General features: G+C 39.7%; 1 protein-coding gene across 1 annotated transcript; it reads left to right on the forward strand.

Moving 5' to 3' along the window:
- The first annotated feature begins 206 nt into the window (after window positions 1-206).
- On the forward strand, window positions 207-24,484 carry Ppp1r2 (protein phosphatase 1 regulatory inhibitor subunit 2). The gene is made up of 6 exons (XM_052158266.1): window positions 207-634; window positions 9,988-10,095; window positions 13,699-13,776; window positions 14,276-14,370; window positions 19,609-19,776; window positions 22,752-24,484. The coding sequence occupies exons 1-6, from the start codon at window positions 513-515 to the stop codon at window positions 22,796-22,798; spliced, it is 618 nt and encodes a 205-aa protein (XP_052014226.1). The 5' UTR covers window positions 207-512; the 3' UTR covers window positions 22,799-24,484.
- Window positions 24,485-24,724: the final 240 nt, after the last annotated feature.

Genomic DNA, 24,724 nt, shown 5'->3' on the forward strand with positions numbered 1-24,724 from the left:
TGGGCAGTATAAATCTGTACAGCAGACAGCAGGTCTCTTGCTGAAGGTTTACACACTTGCTGGGCCAGGACTGAGCTGGCGGAACACAAATGTAGAGGAGGAGCGGGGCGGGTGGGGAGGGGCGGGGCTTAACACAGAGGAAGGGCGGGGCGGGGCAAGAAGGCCGGCTTTGTTCTCGCCCCGCCCCGCTTTAGATATCGCGAGAGGGCGGGCCGGGCTTGGCTTCGGCGTCCGCGTCGCTCCCGCGCTGGGGCGCTAGGCCGGCCTCCTCCGCGGGCCGCGGGCTACTTTGCCGGCGGCGAAGGGCCGCCCGCCGCGCGGCGTCGGCTGTGGCGTTGCGGTCATTGTGTCGTGACGGAGACGCCGGTAGTGGTTTCCGCGACAGCGGGTGCGGCTGCTTTAGCCCGACCTGGGCTCCACGGCTGCCTGGAGGGTCTCTGCAGCGCCCACTCCTTCTCCTCCGGGACCCCACGCCAGCAGCGACCCTGAGCCGGCAGCCGGAGCGACCGGCAATGGCGGCCTCGACGGCCTCGCACCGGCCCATCAAGGGAATCCTGAAGAACAAGACCTCTGCGGCTTCCCCGGTGGTGGCCTCGGCCGAACAGCCCCGCCGGACCGTCGAAGAGGAGCTGAGGTGAGAGCCTAGGGGCCGGCCTGGAAGCCTCGCCTTCCCGGCGGACAGGCGGCCGCGGGGAGCCGGCCTCGGCCCTGCCCCTCCGGCCGCGGGGTGGAGAGGGACCGGAGCCGCCGGAGGCGGTGGCGTTTGTCGCGTTTTATTTTTTAAGCCCATGTGCACATTTTAAGCCTGGCTTTTGAACACTGTGTCCTTGGGATCGCTAAGGAATCAGATTGAAGTTTCAAAGCTTTAACTGTTAAGTTTTTATTATGCCCCTAGCCTAAGCCAAGGTAGATAAAATTCTTCGGCAGAGGAGTTTCTTTTTTTGCCCATAAATTTCCATCTAGGTTCAGGCTAATGAGATCAGAATTTTAAAAAACCAAGCAGAAACACAAACATATTTCTCCAGTAAGCACTTTACCGCCTTCGTCTCTCAGTTCCTGGTCTGTCTTTATCTCTGCACTAAGTGAAACCAAAAATTTAAAATCATTCATCTGTATTTAGCGGAAAGTTACTATTGATAAATATTTTTGTACCTGCAGCTAGAGTTTGGGTGCTTTCTAGTTTTGGGTCCTGTTTTGCACATCTAAACACAACACTTCAGAGAGAAGCAACTTGAGATACTGACGTAAAGCATTGTGTGTATTAGTAAATACCTGGAAACTGGCCAAGGCCCATTAGTGAGAGCTGGTGAAATATTAATTATGGTACATTTGTATAATGGAACAATATACCAGTCTAAAAAACAGAGGTATTTTGGCTACAGAGAAAACTGCCCCGGGGTTCAGTGCTCAGTGAAAATAATGTGACAGTACAATGTTTAGGGTATAACTAACTATACCAGTGGGTCAGACAGTAAGGGGGCCTTGAATAGTCTGAGTTACTACAAATATAATAACTCTTGAATTCAGAAATAAGGCTTAAGAAAGGTTACTGGAATTTGCAGTAGAGGCACTAAAACACGGATGCTGTGAAATCTTAGACTGTTAGAACTGGGGCACTCCTATATTAAGGATCTAATTTGGAATTGTAAGAGTAGCTGGAAACAAGTTTATGGGAAATTTGGAGAAAAATCCCTTCTACGGGTTCAACTTAGATGGTGTCCCGCAGAGACGACAGCACCCCCACCCCCATTCTTTGAGTTTGACCCTTGCCTTCCTTCAGTTTTCCAACCTGTACTTGGCGTAAGATGATTTAAAGGGATTTCACAGGTTGTGGGTCACGGGAAAAACAGAATGCCACAACACAATAGCAAGATGAAATGATTAAAAGATAAGTTCAGAAGGCACTTAGCACAGCTTGAATATTAAGCAGCAGGAATGGGGCTCTCACGCACTTAGATTATTGGGGCGAGCTTTTTCCAACTACCAATTGTCTTAATTTTTCTGCTCCCCTAATTTGCACGTATTCTCAGGTTTGATACACTGTGATCTAGAGCATTGTTCTGTAGGTTAGCCTCCTCTGACTCCCATGCTTACCCAAGATTTACTGCAGGTCCTCCACCCACCCACCCCACCCCCACCCCCTTGGCTGCCACTAAATGAGACTGACTCCATTAGGTAAATAGCTTCTTCTGAAAGAGTTCCTGGCAGGGCAGATTCACTTAAGAAGCATTTTATAAGTTAGTTGACTGACCGCCTTGACTGTAGTTGTGGCCCTAGGTCAGCAGGAACTACTAAACTAATTTATTAAAGTTATTGATGTATGTATGTTTCCAGCTGGTAAAAGATAAACCTTTGCATAATCAACTGTTGAAAAACTGTAAAGCAAAGAAGTTAAAGCAATAAAACTACGTTATTGTATACATGTAGTTGCATATACAAGTCCCTGAGTTTGACGCCCAACATGCAAAGGGAAGGGAAAGGAAGACACACACTTGTATAAAGTATGTGATGTATATGTATCAAAAGGTCAATGAAACTCATCCTTTTGTACAAGGAGTTCAGGAATGTGTGTTAGTTATAACAGAAAAATCAAAGAACACTTTAATAGTGCGAGAGCTAAAAACAGCAAGTAGAGCCTTGCCGCATCGGCCCCAGCTGGCAGCATGTTTGCGGACACTAATGTTCCTACTCTGCTGATGCCTCTGAGCAGCCACTAAACTCCCTTCAACAGTGCTGTTTAGATTATAGATTCTAGTAAGGAAATTCCCTAATAGAGAACCTGCAGATGAGACGGAATGTACCTTGTACATGCCTTCATCACAGAAAATGCAGTTACGTCATTATCTCTCTCACTGGCTGCGTTTACTAGAGGATATCATCTATAGCAATTCATTACAGAGAGTTTTCTTAAGGAGAAACTCAAACACATCAAATATGTCTTCATAATTCATACTTTCATGCATACTCTATTGATTGTAGTACTTAAAACTGAACATAGGGGCTGAGGAAGATGGCTCAGTGGATAAAGCACTTGATGGGCATGTGTGAGGACCTAGGTTGGAATACAGAACCCATGTAAAACCAGAGGCTAGTGCGCACGTCTGTAATCACAGTGCTTATACAGGGAGATGGGAGGCAGAGTCAGGAGAATCCTTGAATCCACAGAAGCTTCAACTTCAGCTAGCCTGGCATACCCTGGAAAAGATAGGGATGCAGTCTCAAACAAGGAAGGGAAAGACTTCTTCAGGGTTATTATTGTCCCCCACTACCCCCATACATAGGTACAAAGGTTTGGGGTTTTTTTTGGTTTATTTTTAAGGACAATATGTAGGTAAAATGAGGTTTGTAAATGTTAGGTTGTTATTTCTAATAGTCTTTAGCATTTTGGTTATTTTTATTCATGTTTTTCAAGACTGATCAAATCGTTATAACCCAAGCTACCCTTGAAATTGCAGTTCTCCTGCTTTAACCTCTAGAGATAAAGGACAACAGGCACATGTATCTTCGACACATGCTCTTATCTTCTTCTTCTGATTGAATTAATACTATTAGTTCTGCTGAGTATTTCCTCAGGTGACATTTGTCAGATATTAGTTTTAGGGGGTTAATTAAAAATGAATAGACTCAAACCAGGTATAGTGGTACACACCTTTAACCCCAGTTCTCAAGAGGCAGAGCAGGTAGATTCGAGGCCTGCCTGGTTTGCAGAGGGAATTCCATCCTGAACAGCCAGAGCTACCCAGTCTTGGACAAAAAGAAAGATTCCACAAATCCGTATTTGGACAAGTTACACATTGCAGCATGGAGCCTGCGTGGCTCAACTGTTTTGAAAACCATTGTTCTCTCCTATGATTGTGGATTTCCTGTAGTTGTTTCAGGATACCTCCAGTGAAATACACATCTTACGAAGTCCAAACCTAACATCTAGAGTGAATGTATGTGCCATTCATTAAAAACATCACCCTTTGATTCTAGGATTCTAAGATACTGTCACCAGAAAAAGAAAAAAATTGCTAACTGATTATAAGATGCTATCCATTTTAAGATATATTTTTTTTTAAACTTGGAGTGAAAATGTTTGTTTGCAGTTGTCAGGAATATGTGAAATGTTACTAACTCCTGTTGTTAGAGAAGTCATAGTTTATTGCTTACTCTGAATCCTCTGCATTACTCACTGATTTTATTAGTTCTGGCCTCCAGTGATTTATTTATCTAAGTATAAGTATTAAATGAGTCAAAATACTGAGCCTAGTACCTTATTCTTAACTCTCTTGTTATAAAAATTTAGAAAACTAATTTTTCATGCCTCTTAGGTGTGTTTATATTCTACTTCAGAGTTTGCTAGCCAGATTCTGTTGTAGTTGTAAATCAGGTAAATTCAACTTTTAAAAACTATGCTTGAGCCATGTGGTGGTGGCGGTGAATGCCTTTAATCCCAGCACTTGGGAGGCAGAGGCAGGCGGATTTCTGAGTTCGAGGCCAGCCTGGTCTACAGAGTGAGTTCCAGGACAGCCAGGGCTACACAGAGAAACCCCGTCCCAAAAAAAACAAAACAAAAAATCCAAAACAAACAAACAAAATTGTGCTTGAAGCTGGGCATAGTGATGCACCCCTTTAATCCCAGCACTTCAGAGGCAGAGGCAGGTGCAGGTGGGTCACTGTGAGTTAGAGGTCAGCCTGGTCTGCAGAGTGAGTTCTAGGACAGCCAGGGGTATTACATAGAGAAACCATGTCATAAGAAATGAAAAAAATAAAAATTGTGCTTGAGGGAAGGACAGTGGCCTCCACATATAATCTCAGCACTTGGGAGCTAGGGAGATATGAGTGAGAATTCAGGGTCATCCTTTGCTACATAGCTAGTTCAAGGCCAGTCTAGACTAGACTATCGCACACGCACACCACCCCCACACACCACCCACCCCCACACACACACCAAGGTGCTTGAAGACCACTGATATAATTTAAGATATAATTACACTCTATTCTAACATTGTCTTTCTGTCTGTTCAAGAATGTAAAGTATTAAAAGTTAAAGCTAATCAAAATAAAAAGGTTATTTCCTAAAAGTTACCATTTGTTTGCTTTATTGTTAAGTCCTGGTTTAATTTTTATTGTGGTTTCAGGCTTCAAAGTCTTGAATCTTTATTTAAAAAGACAACTGTTTATTGAAGTATGAAATTAAAGTGTAATACTTTGAAGCAAAACTCGGCTGGCCACTCTGAGCACAGCCCAAAGTATTGAATATATCAGAGAAGCAGCAAGAAGTACTGGGAGGCCCTTGAGATGGCCACACTGGAACCAGCCGAGTGAAAGAAAGAAGTGACTGTGCAGGACAAGATTTAAACACTCTGCAAGCCAGCCTTCCAGGAGGAGGGCAAACTGACTTAGCAAGTGCGCTGGCATCACAGCACATCTGTCATTTCCTGGTTCCCTTATTTTTATCTGTGGAATTTGTGACCCAGAAAATGTCATGTAGTTCATGATGATATTTTAATTGAATTCAGGTTTGCTCCTTGGGTTTTGTTACTCTGCCACTAACATTAATTACTTAAAGTGTTAGGGATGCTAATTTCCAATGCATTCTGTCTCTATTGACAGTTTCTTCTCTTTATTTGCTTCCTACCTAAGAATTAGCAATTTTGGGGCCTGTATTCTTAATTTTAGTGCCCTGCTCCCCTATTTTCAATATAATCTTTCTTGGATTTGAATGTGAACATTTCTAAGATTTCTTTTCCTCCTGGATTTTTACTGAGGAAATGAAAGCATAACTCTGAATATGTAAGACTTTAAATTCCATTTAAAATAAAACATAATAAATGCAAAACAGACAGGAAGAAGTTAGGATTCAGATATACTGAAGTTATAGATCAGGTAAATTCAACTTTTATGTGTAATGTGCTTTGCATTTGCTGTGTAAAGGATGCAAATAATTCAGACATGTAAGTTGTCATGTTGTTAGACAATGAAGGTAAGTACAGAGCAGCTTTTACGCACTCCTTCATGCTCAGCGAGTTAGAACAGCACAATACCCTGCCACAGCCATGTTTGGTAATTATCAGTGTGGCATTATATATGGTGGTCTTCACACAAAATATTTTTGGATGCCCACACCTAGAACTGCAGCTAACACAGGAGGATCACTTGAATCTGTAAGCCCATTAGCAAGTAGCATATATGGAAATATGTGGTTTTTCCTGTCTTAAATGTGTTAGATTAAATCTAAATACCTAACAGTTAACTTCTAGCAAAAAAGAAGACAAAAGTATCTTATTATGATGCGGTATATATATCTTATATCAGCATAAATGTGCTTTCAAATATGTACTATTTTATATGTATATTATATCATTTAAGATACAGAATAGAAAGAAAATGCAAAAAATCCAAATTATTGGTGGTTTAGGGTATTAAGATTATACTTACTAAATTTTATTCTTAAATTTAAGAAAATGTAATTTGGGACTAGAGAGATGGCTCAGCAGTTAGGAGCACTGACTGCTATTCCAGAGGGCCTGGGTTTAGTTCCTAACGTGTACATAGCAGTTCATGACTGTAACTCCAGTTTCAGGGGATTCTACACCTTCACACATACATACATGGCACATATGCAGGCAAAAAAAAAAAAAAAAAAACAAAAAAAAAAACAATGCATGAAGAAATAAAATAAGTAGATCACTTAAAAAAATTTAAGTAAAAAATTAAGAAAATATAATTTTTGTGTTCTACATTTTTCTTTCTGTCATTATCTTATAAAACAAATTTACAGAGAGTTGATTTTTTTCCCCTCATATTAGATACACCCTTTAAACTCCAAATATCCACCTATGGTTTTTTTGGGGGGGAACACATGCCCACACTGGAGCATGTACCTGCTGTCTCACAGTTGTCAGGAGGTCGTTCCTACCTTGTACCTTTTTGAGGTGTAGGGTCAGTTGCTCTTGTTCCCACTAGCATCCAGAAGATTCTCCTGTCTCCATCTGTCAGTGAAATGCTGGTGTTATAAGATACCTGCGATTGTTTCTGTTTAAATGAGTTCTAGGCATTGACTTCAGGTAGCTAGACTTAACAGAGCTAGTGCTTTAGACACCGAGCTATCTCCTTTTCTCCCAGAACCCGTGTAGAAAGGCATTAAGTGTAAGTGGTATGTGCCTAGATTGATAGTGTTGAGATGGAGACAGCAAGGGTCCCTGGAGCTTGCTGTAAAAGCATAAATGAATTATTTTTATATTAGTAGTACTTGTTTTTCTGCTTTCATTTTTATTTTTAGTTAAAATTATTTTAGATTTTTGATTTTTGTTTCTCAAGTGTGTGAATGTTTTCCCTGTATGTTTATCTGTGAACCACATGTGTGCCTGGTGTCTGGAGGCCAGAAGAAGGGCGTGGATCACCTGAACCTGGAGTTTCAGGAGTGAGCTGCCATGTGAGTGCTAGGAATAGAACCTGGGTCTTCTGGAAGAGCAGCAGGTCCTCTTAACCCCTAACCTCTGTCTCATTCTTTACCGTGAGCTTCCTTGGAGTTTGTCCACAAACAGACTAAGTTATTCGTTTCCTGAACAAATAATAGCTAATGATTTCTAAACAGAAAGTGTCTAGCTATTTAGCAAAACAAAATTTCTGAAAATGTACATTTAGCTAGAAATAGAAAGTCAATTTAATTAAGTTTTAAAAATATTTGTTCTTAACAATGGAGATGGCTCAGAGTAAAAGCAGTTCTATCCCTTGATCCCACATAAAGATGGAATGAGGGAACTGACTTCTTCAGCTTGTCCTCTGACCCCACACGTTAGCCCCCTCCCATTATATATCCAAAAAGTAATAATAATAAACGATCTGTCAGCCTCTGCCTGCAAAGTACTAGGATTAAAGCTTGGCTCCAGCACAAAAGCAATTGAAACTTATTTTCTAAACTCAATTCTCTACTATGCTAAGTGAAATCTTGTTTTAGAACTTTTAACCCAAAATTTTAGATTTAAAAATTTTTTATTCTGTGTGTGTGTGTGTGTGTGTGTGTGTGTGTGTGTGTGTGTGTGTGTGTGTGTGTGTAGACCGCATTGAATCCTCTGAGCTGGAGTTACAGATGGTTGTGAGCCACCATGTGATGATGGGAACTGAATTGGGGTCATCCTTCACAAGAACAAGTGCCATCTCTTCACAATTACAGAGCCATCTCTTGAGTCCTGTCCCCACCATAGATGTTGTTTATATTTGCATGCTGTTTTGTAATTTGTTTCCTGGACATCATTTTAGTTGACTCTCAGCAACTGTAAGGACTGTTACTGAGGCTATTTGTTGGATAGTCTTATTATTGTAGGACTAGGATAACAAACTGAAATCTCTTGTTTTCTGTCCCAAGTTTGCTATTAATATGGTGTGGCACATGCCGGTAATCCCAGAACTCAGGAGGCAGAGGCAGGTGGATCTCTGAGTTTGAGGCTAGTCTAGTTTACAGAGTAAGTTCCAGGACACAGGGCTCTTAAACAGAAAAAACGAAAAATAAAATAGTGTGATAGAAGGCCATATGGCTGAGGAAATGAGTTAAATCAAGTTCTTCGTGCCCAGACTGACTCATTTCTAACCCGATTAAATGAGTATTTGTGGCATTTTAATTTGGTTGGCTGAAAATTCAGATGAATAGCCGTATGAGCTGGATTCTTACTAACAAAGCATTTGAAATGTTTTTCTATGCCTAAAGATAATGGCTCATGTGTCACAGACTTTGGTTTATTACAAGCTTGTAAGATTTTCCTGGCTGAAGAGATTTTGAGCTGTAGTTTCAAGCTTACTTATGAGTATCTGTGCCAGTTTTTACCTTTGAAGTAATTAAGTGTGAGACTGAAAAGTTGTACTCAAAATGCTTAGTTAGCAACCGTTACCTGGCCTCAGAAAAAGATTTTGACTCATGCTACATGGATAGATCTTTAAGACAGTGTCTTAAGTGAAGTAAGCAGGATAAACACTGTGATTCCATTTGAATGAAGTACCTAGAGTAATCAGATTCATAGAAGAAGACGTTAATGGTTGCCAGGGCCTGGGGTGAAGGGAGACATGGATGGGTCTTCCTGTTAAATAAGCATGGAGTTAATACATGGAAATGCTGTAAAGATTTTGAAAATGGAGCCCTGGAGTTGCATGACTTTATTGAGTGGATAGTAACAGATATTCTCAAGTCATATCTATTTCCATTTAAGTAAACCTGAACATGCTATTTCTTAGCAAACTTATTTTCTAGGTTAAAAAGAAAAACAAGCTATAAACCAGGTGTAATGGCACACCTTTAATTCAAGTGTTCAGGAGGCAGAGGCAAGTGGATCTCTGAGTTCCAGGACAGCCAGGGCTATGCAGAGAAACACTGTCTCAAAAAAATTTAAAAAACAAAACAAAAAGCCCAGCTATAATTTTTGGTGATCTTAGCAGTATCTGAACTTAATAAGGTTTTCTTTATTTATTAAAGAAAATTTCATAGCAGGGTATGGTGTCATATACCTATTAGTCCAGCAGAGGCAGAAAGCTCTCTGAGTTGAAGGCCAGAATGTTCTGCATAGCAAGTTCTTTTTTTTTTTTTTTTAATTTTATTTATATGAGTACACTGTAGCCGTCTTTAGACACCAGAAGAGGGCATCAGATTATATTACAAATGGTTGTGAGCCACCATATGGTTGATGGGAATTGAACTCAGGACCTCTGGAAGAGCAGTCAGTGCTCTTAACTGCTGAGCCATCTTTCCAGCCCCATAGGAAGTTCTGAGTCAGCCACCCCTACATAATGAGACACTGTATCCGTGTGTGTGTGTGTGTGTGTGTGTGTGTGTGTGTGTGTGTGTGTGTGTGTGTGTGTGTGTGTGTAAGCAGGTAATTGTTACTTTTCACTTTTGTAGGCCAATTAAAGTCTAAGAATGTCATAGTATAATAGTGTTTAGAGTGTCTGATCTAAATTATGAAACTTTGTATTTAATATGGATAATAAATGCTTTTTTCTTTTAAATTTCAGTAAAAAGTCTCAGAAGTGGGATGAAATGAACATTCTGGCAACATATCATCCAGCTGACAAAGACTATGGTTTGATGAAAATAGATGAGCCAAACACTCCATATCACAAGTAATGTGACACAGATATTCTATCTTTTGTGGCTTGTTTCCATTTGCATATTGATAAAATTTTCTAAGTAACAGATACTTTAAATCTATCTTACTTTTCTTACCAGAGTGCTAATTAATGGTCTACCTGAATACATTTTTGCTAATACTGTGTAATTCCCATTATTGCTGTACTGAATATTTATTGCACCTAGAGGGTTGTTAGCTGCTGATTCACACTAATCCCCCCCTTTCTACTTATTGCTGTTATGTGTATATGTGCATTATCATGTGTGAAGGTGCCTGAAGAGGCTGCAGGCAGTCAGGTCACTTGGAGCTGGGGTAGAGGTGGTGTGAGCACTTGGCTGAGTGCTGACCTGTCTCGGGCCCTGGGGGGCAGCAAGCGCTTTTGACTGCTGAGCCATCTTTCCAGCTCCAAGTTCTTTTTGAAAGGAAGATGAGGTTTTTAGTTCCCCGAGTAGAAAGTAGAGGCTTTCTTTGTTTAAATGGGGTTGGGAGAAGCTATATAGGATACAGAGATTGGTGTTTTTATTTTATACGATGCTCTAGTTCTGATTTGTGATTTTGGAAATGTTACGTCTCAGAATTTTTGTTTTTTCTTTATTTTGAGATATGATCACACAGTTTGGGCTACCCTGAAATTTACCATAGCTCAAGCTGACCTTAAAGTCCGAGTAGTCCTCTGGCTTCTTCCTGCGTGCTAAGGGCATGAGCCACTGTGTCTGGTTAGAATTTTAAAAATAATCATGAAGTGTGATGCTATGCAGCAGTAACCAAAAAGAGACAAAAATAATGCACTAATAAACATTATGAGGCAGTACAGTTTCTAAATAGGTAGAACACTTAAGGGAGATTATGGCTACATCTGTAAATCACATACTTTTATTTTATTTTATTTTTTTATAATTATGTTAGCAGGATTTCATGAAACCCAGGCTAGCCTTGAATTTGCTATGTAGCTGAGGATGATATTGATCTTCGGATCTTCCTGCCTACATCTGTAATCCTGAAATTACAGGACCATGCCCAGTTTATGTGTTAGCAGGGGCTTTGTGAGTGTCAGGTGTGAGTTACATCAACAAAAAAAAAACTTATCTTTTAAAGTTATAGGATAATGTGATACTGATAAAAAAAAAAAGCACAAATACACATAAAAATGTTAAAGTCATTGACAGAAAGGAAGAGTGAAACGGGAGATGCAGATAATGAAACTAAATAGTAATGAAATTTGAGGAAAGGAATAAGTGAAGTGTATGTACCTTTTTTCCTATTAATTACAGGGTAATTGAGATATATAGCACAAACCCTTTATCAAACCAGAATCCAAAGTCAGGATTTTCTTCTTAAAGAAAATCAGATTTTATCAGTTAGCTTTTATCACAACTTGCATGAGATTGGTTTTGTTTTGTTTTTTAATAAAACATTTTATTTAACAGTAACAAAAATGCTTTTTATAAAGAGATCATGTTAAACTAAGAGTCTCATTGTTAGTGTACATATTAGTTTATAATCTTTTTATATATATATATATATATATATATATATACACACACACACACACAATTCATTTGTAACCTAGAATTTTCTGTTGGACATTTCTACAAAAGTCAAAAAAATGGGCTGGAGCAAAATTGACTGCTCTTCCAGAGGTCCTGAGTTCAATTCCCAGCAACCACATGGTGGCTCACAACCATCTGTAATGAGATCTGATGCCCTCTTCTGGTGTGTCTGAGGATAGGGACAGTGTACTCATATACTTTAAAAAAAAAAATAAATCTTTTTAAAAGAAATCAAAAAATTATGTATCTTCTACCCTACTGTTCTTGGGTTTAGTGCACATTTCCATGGGTAAATGTGTAAACCAACAGGGTTTTTTTTTTTAATTTTTTTTTAAGATTTATTTATTATTATATCTAAGTATACTGTAGCTGTCTTCAGACACTCCAGAAGAGGGAGATCTTGTTACAGATGGTTGTGAGCCACCATGTGGTTGCTGGGATTTGAACTCAAGATCTTCGGAAGAGCAGTCGGTGCTCTTAACTGCTGAGCCATCTCTCCAGCTCAGGTTTTTTTATATATGTAGTTGAGTTCTGCATAAAATTCCTTCAGTAGCTTGAGAATTGAGGCTGCTTATTTTTATAGTACACAAAAGCAAAATTTTTACTAGCTATTTGTAGGAAAGCTAATTAACTTTTAAATCTTACTAATTAGGGCTTTAGAGTTTGTATTAGTTTGCTTTCATATTGTTGTGACCTAATGGCAGAAAAAAAAGTGAGGAAAAAGGATTTCAATATTTTGGGCTCATGGTTTCAAAGGTTCATGGTGTCTATCCATGGTTGCTTGACCCCATGATCTTGGGGTAGAACACCATCACAGAGGGAATGTGTGGTAGAGAATTTTTAAAAATATTTTTGTTTTTTGAGAATTCCATATATTTGATCATAGTCCTTCCTATAAGTTCTCCCAGATTTTCCCGCCTCCCCACTCATCAATTACATGTGCTTTCTGTCTTTAAAAACTTACCAGTGGAGTCCAGTGACCTTTTTCCCCCAACTAGATCCTACTTCCTTCCTTGCACAAATTTGTAATGCCATCCTGAATCCTTCAAGAGATTAATCTGTTGATTTAATCAGAGCCTTCATGATCTGATACTCTGATCACAGACACACACCTAGTACTGTGCTTTACTGATTGTCTGGGTACTTTTTCTTTTCTTTCTTTTCTCCTATAGATTTGTTAGTATATCAGCTGTTCAGTGAGCTAGGCAGAGGGATATGAAAGAACTATATATGAGCCCAGCAGCAGTCTCAGAGTCGGAGCGAGAAGCGACCATGCAGTGAGCACTCCTGATTCTGTCACTGTGCTTAGGGATTAGTCCTGCATCCTGGGGAAACTCTGGGAGGGCGTGTTCCACAAAGGAGGGGTCACTTGGCTCTGTTTCTATGCATTTCTTAATCCAGTGAAGTCAGAATTAACCACCATGGGATCTAAGGTTATTTTTCTTAGTCTGTGTCCATGTAGACCATTTCTTTCGTAATGATGATATAGAAATACAAATTCTAAAACCAGCTCAACATTCTCAGTGCCTATTATAATTCCAGTAATCACAGAGTTGAGGCCAGCTGGGTACATAGCAAGACAGTTCCCTCAGAAAAATAATACTCAGACCAACAAATGGATTATGTTGCATTATATGTCCATCTATCTTATTGGATACAAAAATTGACATTTTTAGTTTATTTTTCTCTAGATAATTTGGGTTTTCAGTCCTTTGTAATTGCTTTTCTTTACTTCTTTCGTCCGCTCTTGTTAAACTTACTTTCCTTTCGTTGCTGAGGACTGACCTCTTGGGCCTTGTGCATGTCTGGCAGGGCTCTATCCCTGAGTTCCAGTCTCAGCCCATTGCTACGTCTCTAACTACATGCATCAAATAGAAACTGTTTTAAAGTTAAGTTTCAAAGATGGCAACAAACTTCTAAATAAATAGTAATTTTAATTAAATAATACAGTTGTATTTTCAATCTTGATCTTCTAGCTATTCAATTTTATTTCATGTATCTGTTTTAATAATGTGCTTGTTAATAGAAAATGCTTGTTGTCCCAGTATGATAGGTGACGATGAAGATGCCTATAGTGATTCAGAAGGCAGTGAAGTCATGACTCCAGATATCTTAGCTAAAAAGTAAGTATGCACTTTCCATTGGGAGTGTTAGTTGTGCAGGTAAAACATTTAATAGTGTGCTGCTTGGACCTTTGTAAATGGAGGCCAAGTTTATCTCAGTTTGGGGGTTCGCTGACAGTTGAACCAAGGGCTACTACATGTTAAATACTTGCTCTACCACTGAGTAAGATTCCCCAGCCCTTACCTAGATTCTCTTCATGTTATTACAGTCTGCAGTTCCTATCAATCCACACAGGAAGTGGGAAGGTGTGATGGTGCTATTTGTAAATATCCTACTACCTACATGGTAACGTGTGAGAAGGGCAACTATAAGTTACTGCTGTTCGATGATTTCTCAGCCCATTCTGCTATCCTTGATGTTGACTGACTGTGTCCCTTCCTACTTTTTTGTATGTTGTCTTCATCAGTTACAGATAGTCTGTTTCTTGATCATTGAATGAGCCATTTAAATATTACAAGTATCTCAGTTACTAATGTCTTCCTAAATCTCATTATGTAGATTAGCTGCTGCTGAAGGCTCAGAGCCAAAGTATCGGACTCGGGAACAAGAAAGTAGTGGAGAGGAAGATAATGACCTCTCTCCTGAAGAGCGAGGTAGGTTATTCAGTCGGCTGCTTTTAGTGTAATACTAGTCGTTTTTATTTGGAAGATTGAAAAATTACTTTCATATTGGAGAAGGTAGTGGGCAGGAAAGTAGAAAGCAATAGAAAATAAATTCTACATTTGTGAATTTCTTATATAATAGTATCCCCCCCCCCCATTTGAATAACTTCAGTTGGAAGAAATATTACCATCTTCCAAGTATTTGCAAATATTCCTTTCTTTGTATTTTTCGTTTGGTTTTTTTTTTTTGGGTTTTGTTTTTTTTTCGAGACAGGGTTTCTCTGTGTAGCTCCAGCTGTCCTGGAACTCACTCTGTAGACCAGGCTAGCCTCGATCTCAGAAATCCTCCTGCCTCTGCCTCCCAAGTGCTGGGATTATAAGTGTGCACCACCACCACCCCAGCTTTTTTGTATTTTTTTTAGTGACTGATAAAAGTAGATGTTTGGTAAATACTTAAGAAAGTAATGCTTTTTGTATCCTTTAGTATTTGAATGATCTTCAAGTGGGTAGATTGCCTTTTTGCTTGTGCCTTTTCTGTTTTAAGGTAGTGATGCAGGACTGGGGACGTAGTTCAGTTGGGAAAGTGCTTCCCTAGCGTGCACAGAGCCCTGACTTTGAGCCCCAGCATGAAATCAACTGTGTTGTCTGTAATCTCGACCTAGAGAGGTAGCGGCAGGGAGATGAAGCTGACCCTCATTCTTGATTATGTAGTACAAGGTCATCCCAAGCTGCTTCACACCCTGTGTCAAAGAAAACAAAACAAAAACAGTAAAATTTATCCAGTGAAACAAGATGACAAAATATAGAATGAAATCTTTATAGGTCTTGTGGAACATAGAGTATTTAGAAGAAAAACTAGAGAAGTTCTCATTATAGGATGAACACGCATAGTTCTTGTCCAGACAGAACACGCATAGTTAAGACATTACTGCTTATGCAGATTTTTGTTTACATGGAACACTGGTCATATAGGAATATGTTTTATCTTGTTTTTATAATTTTTGAGCCATGTGAATGTATTCTCTTTTCAAGATAAAATTAGGTCAGAGACCTTTTCTGGGAGACCTGAGTTCAGAGCCCACAATCCATGTCACATGGGTCAAAGCTAGCTAGCCTCAGGCACTTGCACAGGCTTGTGTGTGCACACGCATGAACTCACTCTGTCACCCGAACTCAGAACCCCACCTGCCTCTGCATTCTGAGTGCCGGGATTAAAGGCATGTGCCATCACTGACTGACTAAAAAAATATACAATACCCAGTTGATCATTAATATCTGCAGGTATTGAACTTGTATGTTCAAGCAACAATGATTTAGAAATATTGAGGGAAGAAAAATGAGTCCATGTGTCAGTGATAGACATGTTTTTCTTGCCATTATTCCCTAACAGTATAGCATAGCAACTATTTGCATAGCATTTAACCTAGAAATCACTGAATATATACATTCTGTGTGTAGGTTATTTGCACATACTGCACCATTGTACATGAAGGATTTAAACATCCATAGATTCTGTGTCCATAGGTATGCAGGAACCGACCCTCAGGCACCGAGGGGTGACTTATACGGAGTTGTCCTGCTCTCTTTTAAAAGAAAATAATCAAAAGCTTGTAGCTCAGAGATAGAACACTGGGGTAGCACTACTGAAGCTTGCTTGGCAGATTCTCAGCCCAACCCATTTTCAGCATCAGCGAGAGCCTGACAGACAGCGCAGCAGCCCTTGAAGGGGGTATCCAATAAAAGTCGTTTCTAGTATTTTCTACAGTATTCTCCCCAAACTTTTATCTCTTAAGAGTGAGGATTTTATTGACCTACTTATTAGTTCTCATTAAGGGTAATTAACCATCAATTTGTAGTTCCATAGTCAACCTGCAGGGGTACCTTTTGGCCTATTAATATAATTTTATTAAGTGATTTCCTACTTGTAGAATTACTAAATTATTTAGATGGTTTCCCCTTTAATAATGGCATATCTGGAAAACATTTTGAATTTACAGAGAATCTTTTTGTTTTTTGAGACGTGCTCACACAGTAGCCTAGGTTGCCCTTGAATTTACAGTAATTCCCTGCCCGGGTCTCTCCAGAACTAGGCTTAGAGATGACAATAAATGCTTTTTTTTTTTTTAACATATTTGTGTTTTTTAAGTATGTGTGAGCTGGGTGGTGGTGGCACACAGCTTTAATCCCAGCACTTGGGAGGCAGAGGCAGGTGGATTTCTGAGTTTGAGGCCAGCCTGGTCTACAGAGTGAGTTCCGGGACAGCCAGGGCTACACAGAGAAACCCTGTGAAAAAAAGTAAAATAAAAATAAATATATGCGAGTACATGGGAAGGTCAGAGGACAGCTAATAAGGGGTCAGTTCTTTCTCCACCTTGCAGGATCTGGGGATTGAACTTGGGTCATTAAGCTTGTCAGCGAGCTCCTTCACCCGCTGAGCCGTTTAGCCAGCTCTGATGGGCTTTTTAATATTGTTGTTTGGTTTGCTTTTTGGAGACAGAGCCTTACTAGGTAGCTCTGGGTGTCTTGGAACTCACTATGTAGACCAGGCTAGCCTTAAATTCACAGAGATCTACCTACCTCTGCCTCCTGAGTGCTGGGATCAAAGAAGTGTGCGACTACCAGCTATTCTTAGGAAATCTTTTGTTTTGTGTTTTTGGATTTGTTTTTTGTTTGTTTATTTGTTTGTTTGTTTGTTTTGAGACAGGGTTTCTCTGTATAGCCCTTCTGGAATTCACTCTGTAGACTGTTCAGGCTGGCCTCGAACTCAAAAATCTGCCTGCCTCTACCTCCCAGAGTGCTGGGATTACAGGCATGCACCACCACCACCTGGCCCTTCTTAGGAAATCTTAATGTGTAGCACAATAATTAGAATTATTAGCTATGGAGTCTGAGAAATACAAGTTTATGCTCCAAGTCAGATACTTGTTTAAGTTGCCTGATTTCCCAGAACCTAGTTCTTTTTTTTTCCCCCTGGGAATAAAAAAAATTTTTTTTTAGTTCTAGTTTGGCAATGCACTCTTGTGGTACTAATGACCAGTCTGGGGCCTGGTAATCTATACTGAGCCTTCAAGTTAGGGCCAAATTGCAGAGTGTATTGAGACCTCGGTCTCAAACAGATTTCAAGCTGTTGCTGACTGTTAAGTGAAGTATTTAAAGCACTTAGCATTCACGCTGTATTCTAATTGGTCAGGATATACTAACTTTTAATAACTTAAAATAAGTTATTCTTCTTAAGAATATTCTTCAAGATATTCTTTGTAAAAGTCGCTATAAAAAGAAAAATAGACTTGTTGAGTTTCATTAAAAAAAACCTAAGTGCTTGTATTTTTTGCATAATACTGTATTATGTTGTTTAATTGCAACATAATTATTATTAATAATCAAAAGAGGGCTATGGGATTGGGAATGTGACTGGATTGTTAATACTACTACTTACCTAGCATGCAAGAGGCCCTGGATTCAATCCATAGCGCTGCACGATGTGGTCCTGGCGGCCGTGCCGTAAGTCCAGCATGAGGTAGATGGAAGAGGAAGGAGGCTCGAGGTCAGCTTTGGCTTCCGTGAACAGCTGAGGCTAGCCTGGGGTGTGTGGAACCTGTTTTAAAAAGAGAGAAAGTTGGGGCTGGAGAGATGGCTTAGCGGTTAAGAGCACTGACTGTTCTTCCAGAGGTCCTGAGTTCAAATCCCAGCAACCACATGGTGGCTCACAACCATCTGTAATGAGATCCGATGCCCTCTTCTAGTGTGTCTGAAGACAGTTATAGTGTACTCATATGAATAAAATAAAATCTTTAAAAAAAAAGAGAGAGAGAGAGAGAGAGAGAGAGAGACAACTTTCTGTGAAGTGAGGTTTCACAGGTTGTGTGTGCACATTTTTGTGTTTCTGGGGAGATTGTCACTCCTCAGGGGCTGTCCACCTTATTTTTTGAGAGGATTTCTTACTGGGACTGGGATAAATTAATTAGGCTGAGCTGTGTGACAGCGCTGCCTATCGCAGCCCCGCAGTGCTGGGATTACAAGTACAACATTACACCTAGTTTACTTGGGTGCTGGGGATCAAACTCAGGCTTCTCTGAAGTTCCTGATGGTTGTGAGTGCTAATGTGGGTGCTGGGAACTGTCCGGAGATCCTCCGCAAGAAGCAGCCAAGTGCTCTCAACCATCAAACCATCCTTCCAGCCCCTTTACTTTGTTTCAAAGTAAATACCTGTGCCTGTGTGATACGGGGGTCTTTGCCTTTTTATATGGTGCTTGGGTTCAGATCTTAAAATTATTTTTGTATTTCTTCATGAGCAGTTCAATAAAGTTCTTTGTTTTTTTTAATTTTTTTATGTATGAGTGCTTTGTCTGCACGTACATCTGCATGTCAGAGGGCATCAGATCCCCTTATAGATGGTCAAGAGTCACCATGTGGTTGCTAAGAATTAAACTTGACCTCTGGAAGAGCAGCCAGTGCCCTTAACCACTGAGCCATCTTACCCAGTGAAGCTCTTTTAGTAAAATGTAACAGTTGTGTTGAATTGTCACTAATTATGTTTCTAAGTCATGGCAGTTTTTTAATCATGAGAATATTTTCTTAGTGAAGTGTCGTGTACACCTGTTCCAACAGTTCCTTTGCATACTGTTCATTCTGTGTCCAAATGTGTGCATGGGACAACCCCCTTCCTCCGTGTGCCATCCCTCCCAGCATTTGGGAGGCCAGCGAAGCATTAGGAGATGTAGGTCATCCTGACTGCATAAAGAACCCTGGGGTACAGGGGACGGTGCGTGGAAATGGAAGTACATTTCTCGTAGCCCCTGAGTTAACCACTGTTAGTTGTTGGATCTTGTTTGTAGTATGTGTGTCTGCAGGCTTTGTGCATTCTTCATACATACCATTATAATTTACCTTTTGTGTCCCATTCAGCTATTGCTGGAGAGTTTTCTTCTGTCTTTAAATTTTCCTCCCAAAATTTCTAATGGTTTTGACCAGTCCTATTCATCAATTGAGGTGTATACTTGAGTCATTTAAATAAAGCAGAACTAGCAAGATTTTTATAAGGTAAATATTTTAGGTTTTGTAGGCTGTATGGTCTTATTACAAACTACCTGACTGCCATTGCACACAGAAACAGTCATCGGTGGATGGAACCATTTAAGAGTGTAACTATAATCCAGCAGATCTCATTCACAGAGCAGGCCTGCCTCAATCCCCCGGTCAAGACCTTCTAAGCTTTCAAATCTTTTATAGAAAAGAAGCGCCAGTTTGAAATGAAAAGGAAGCTTCATTACAACGAAGGACTGAATATTAAGTTAGCCAGACAGTTAATTTCAAAAGACCTACATGATGATGACGAAGATGAAGAAATGTCAGAGACTGCAGATGGAGACAGCATGACTATTGAAGAGTCAAATCAAGGTCAGATGCCCTAACTGTGTCACTGGGCCTGTGCTTCTCTGTGCCTCAGAGTGTGCTTCACTTTGCTCGAACTTGTGTAAATCCCTCAGGACATTCTGCTCATTTACTGTATTGTGTCAATGTTTCTACACTTTCAATCCTTGTGACCAATTTCAAAATAAATTGTACATATAAACTTAATTTAATAAGACTATATGCTACATAGTGGATTGTTACTGTTTTTTTCTCATCCTTTACTTGGCTTAAGTAAGGATATTTGGTTTGATTTATGAAGTCATATTTTATTTAACAAGAAAACCTAAAAGCTTAAAATTTTTTACCTGTTTTTTTTTGTTTGTTTGTTTTTTGTTTTTGGGATTTTTTTTTTTCAGTTGAAGATTAAACCAGGGCCTCACACATACTATTAAAACTTAAAGAAAACAGTTTTATTTTGTTTTGTTTTATGCGGGCTTTGGTTTTGGTGAGATGGTCTTATACCGTAACACAGGCTGGCCTTGAAATCACAGCAGTCCCTCCCGTCTCCGCCTCCCAAGAACTGGTATGAAAAACACTAACCACCATGACATTTCTTTACTGCATTTACAGTTATTCCCTTTTTCTTTCTTTTCTTTTTCTTTTTTTAATTTAAATTGAGATAAAGCCAAGCTGTGTAGCCTACGAGAACCCACCTCCCTCGTCCCCGAGTGCTGGGCTGCAGGTGCCCACCTTCGCGGCCAACTTTCCCTTCATTCTTTTTTTTTTTTTAAAGTCTTAGACAACTACTTTCTGAAGCCTAACAGTTAGTACTCTTAAGAAATATATTTCCTTGTTTTGATTTTGAGATATAGGATCAAGCCTTATATATATATCTACCTCTGACGTGTATACCCAAGCCTCTGTTTTTGTTCAGCTATTACTCTTTGCCTAACAGAGGTGAGCCAGGAATGACAGTACGCACCTGTGACCCAGCACTAGTCTTGGCTCCAGGATGGCTGTAAGCTCAGGCCAACCTGGCCTTTACACCACTATGGGAGATAGAGTGTATATTTACTACTTATATTTTAGACTCTGTAAACTAATTTTTTTTTGTAGCAGTGTAATTTTTCTGTGGAGTCTAAACTGGACCAAATAAATAGTTGTTATATTGCATGCATACTGTGAAATAATAATTCGATGATATGAGATAATAAGTTAATGTCTCATTATGTCAGATTACAGCATTTAACTTAAACAAACTTCATCCTAGTAATTGTTAAGTCATTCTTAATTGATCAAAAATATGGACTGGGGTATACTCCACTCACAAACATAGGCTGTTTCCTATTTGCCCTGAAGTGTTTGTTTCCTCAACCCCCAAGTACTCAAGTAATATCTCATATGCTTCATTCAGACTTCACTTGCTGTCAGCTTAGTGTGTGGTGACAAGTTAGGAACACTCCTCATTTGCGGAAATAAAAATCTTTTTACCCAACTCAACACAATGATAAAGAGTAAAGGAAAAAATTACACACACACACTTAATAGCTTTTTTCTGAAAAACATTTCTAATTTGTTATTTGAAAATTTTGCATGTATTTTGGTCATGCCCACTACCGAAGTCTTCCCTTTAACTCCTCCCAGACCACCTCCAGCCACATCTCCTCCCATCATAATGTTCTCTTAACCCACTGACCCAGTTCCTGCTGCCTGTGTGTGCAAGTGTCCACTGAAGCATGTCAACATAACAGGGCCCACTTCTCTGAAGAAAACTGACTCTTCCCCCAACAGCCATGAGCTGCCAGGGACTCTTCTCTAGGGCTTGGGGGATCTTGTGATCCCCTCCTCCAACCTGTACTAGAGTTTTGACTGGCTTGATCTCATGCAGAGCACAGCTGCTCTCAAGTTCCTAAGTGTAATGGCCCTGTCATGTCCAAAAGACATTATGTCACAGCAGTCTTCCCGAGCCACTGCTTCTTGTCAGTCTTCCTCCATGTTCCCTGAGCCTTGAGGGGATGAGACAGAGACCCCATTCAAGGCTGAGCATCCGTGACCACTTCTAGAGCTGCGCTAGTCTCTGCCTAACAGCTCCTGAGCAAGCGATCTCTGCCTGTAAGACATTGAACTCTAGAATTATATACAGATGTGTTTTCCCAGGTAAGTAGACTATAATATTTTATGTTAGCTCAATTCCCAAGTCTTCTGAAGTGGAAATTAAAATATCCTCACACAAGAGTATGACTCATGGCGTCAAAAATGTGCACAAGGCCAGGAAGTGTACAGGAAGGCTTAGGTGTCTTCTCTCTGCTCTTCGGATCCTTGCCTCTTAACCAACCTGTAAAGCCCCTGGGTTCTGTCACTTTCCTCAGTCTCCCCACCCTTCCTCTTTCCCTCTGCTCTCTTCCTTTTGCTATATCCCTCTGTTTATTTGTTTCCATAAATGGAGGAGTGTTTAGCCTCTGAAGTTAGTATTTTACAGTTATCAGGTAAAGTGAATTTGTTTAATATCAGATAGCTGGAACACTTCACTTTTCTCCTGTGATTATTCACAATGTCCCATTTGTCCTGTACAAGATATTCCTATCTTTCTAGATTCTTTGAAATTAGTCTAATTTAGCCTACCTCAGTAATGTACATTACTGGTTTATTATTTTATATTTACATATTACTGATACCAGGGTTTTTAAATTTAGGCAGTTCATTTCAGGGGTATTTTTGTTGTTTTTGCTTTGATAAATACCCAAGGAAACAACCTAAGAAGAGGATTGGGGCGGAGGCCTCACAGTATCTGAGGTTTCAGTCCACGTATGTTCAGCTCTGTCACGGTGGGTCTGTAGTGAGGCAGAGTGCATCATGGTGACCGTGGGGGCCAGGGCACAGTATAGACACTGGGACAGCTCCACCACCTAAAGTTTCTAGTGCTTCTCAAGTAGAATCAAGCTCTGAGCACATGTGTGCATTTCACAGTCAAACCATAACAGCAAAGTATACTGATTTTTTTCTCCCTTTTATCTTTGCAGGATCTACTACAAGTGACCACCTGCAACACAAATCACAAAGTTCATAAAAGAAACGTGTTGAACAATGCAGTCGTTGTCAAATACAAACCTTGTTACTATACTACACTGCTTCTTGTTCTCTACAATTCGTGACTTATGTACCAAAATACACACCAGTTATATATTGCCAAGAATTAAGACTATAGAGACTGAGTAGACGGAAAATGCCTAATTAATACATATATTCTTGTGCCTCATACTTCACCACAAATACAGTGTAATGTTAGTCCAAAACTGCTTTACTTTTGTAAAAACACTGGTTAATTTGTATAAGATATTATATAGCTTTTTATGCTTTAGAGATTAAATAATATCATGGGGGAAACTAATTTATTTTTGTCACTTCTAGATGGTGGTACCTCTTATAAAATGTTTGGGGGTAGTTTGATGTTTTTTCTTCTTTTAATCAAAAGCCTATTCACAAAGTGGGATATATAGATGGATAAATATTTAGGCTGGAAGAAATTTTTTAACATTTATCTTTAGCTTGTTTTGGCAAATTGAGAAGGTTTCTAAGAGGTATTGTTCATTTTTTGATCAATGACCTTTAAAATTCCTGTTGATTTTCTTTGTGCTTGAGAGGAATAAAATCTTTTCATCCAAACTGGTTTCCCCCATTCCCACCCACATTCAAATAAATGTCCAGGTTAACGTTGCACTGACATCTGCCCTGCTTGTTTTAGTACGCTCTGCAGACTTCAAACGAAGTTTTGAATACTGTGTGCTATCTTAGTTTCCCTTTATTTATATACCTGTCTTAACCTGCTCTGACTTCCTATTCCCTCTGCCGATACACATGCAGTTGTAAAATTGTATGGTAGGATGGGAAAGGCTACTGGACATGAGGAACTCTCGTTGCATATTCTGTCATCTAATCTGCTGCAGCAGTGACTTCTCACTTTGGCACCTGCTAGTTCTAATGCATAAAGGAAACAGATCTAGAAGAAGCTGTCCTGCGATGTCAGGAAGGCCTGCTTAGCAGCTTGATGTGCTCTGACAGCTTGGTCAGTACATGGCTAACTCATCTGACGTTAGACCTTAGAAAACAACTAAGGCTTTTTTGCACCATGAAAGCATTGTATGTAATCAGAATATGATTGTTCTTGAATGTATAGACAGAATTATACCTGAACATAAATTTCAAGATTCTGAGGCGTCTGCTTTAAGGGAATATAATAATGCACACTATGACAAATGAACGTGATTCCTCTAACATGATAGAAATTATTTGGGTTTTTCCCCCTGAAATGAAGTATAGTTCCTGTGTGTCTTAGTTTAGTGATGGCTTCCTTTGTAGTTGTTTATTTGTATCATAAGTTTTTGGTAGCACCAAATGAATCTGTTATATGACAGACTTTTAAAATAACTTCTGTATATTATATATATGAACTGGCTCTTATTGAACAACTGCCTTCCACTTTAAATTTATGGAACTATCATGATGTCAAAATAAAAAAGTGGGAAGAGTCTTTACTGTTAGAAAAATGTGCTTATTTTGAATGTCTTTCTTTTTTTATGGGATTTTACCAGAGTAGCTCTGAAATGTTAGTGCAGTATTTTAACCAAACATTCTAGCCAGTGAACCGTTGATGTACACACTAAACAATGTATACCTCATCTTTGTAAATTCAGTCTGTTTGTGGGATGTGGAAATTGACTGTATATATGTATGTGAATATGTTCATGTACCCAGATCTCTGCTTTTAGTTTTCTCTTTTTGTGTTCTTCCCAATTTGTTTTTAAGTGTATGTGTGTGTGTGTGGGGGGGGGGGGGGGCGGGGTTGCCTCCAGTGTGTGTCTCTGCACTGCTTGTATGCAGTGCCCGTGGAAGCCAAAAGAAGGTAACTGGAGCAGAGTTCTAGACAGTTGTGGTCTCCCTGTGGGTGATAGACGGTGAACCCGGGGCCTCTGGAAGAGCAGCCAGATCTCTTATT

The sequence above is a fragment of the Apodemus sylvaticus genome, chromosome 15 (assembly GCF_947179515.1).
Source record: "Apodemus sylvaticus chromosome 15, mApoSyl1.1, whole genome shotgun sequence".
NCBI classification, from domain to species: Eukaryota; Metazoa; Chordata; class Mammalia; order Rodentia; family Muridae; genus Apodemus; species Apodemus sylvaticus.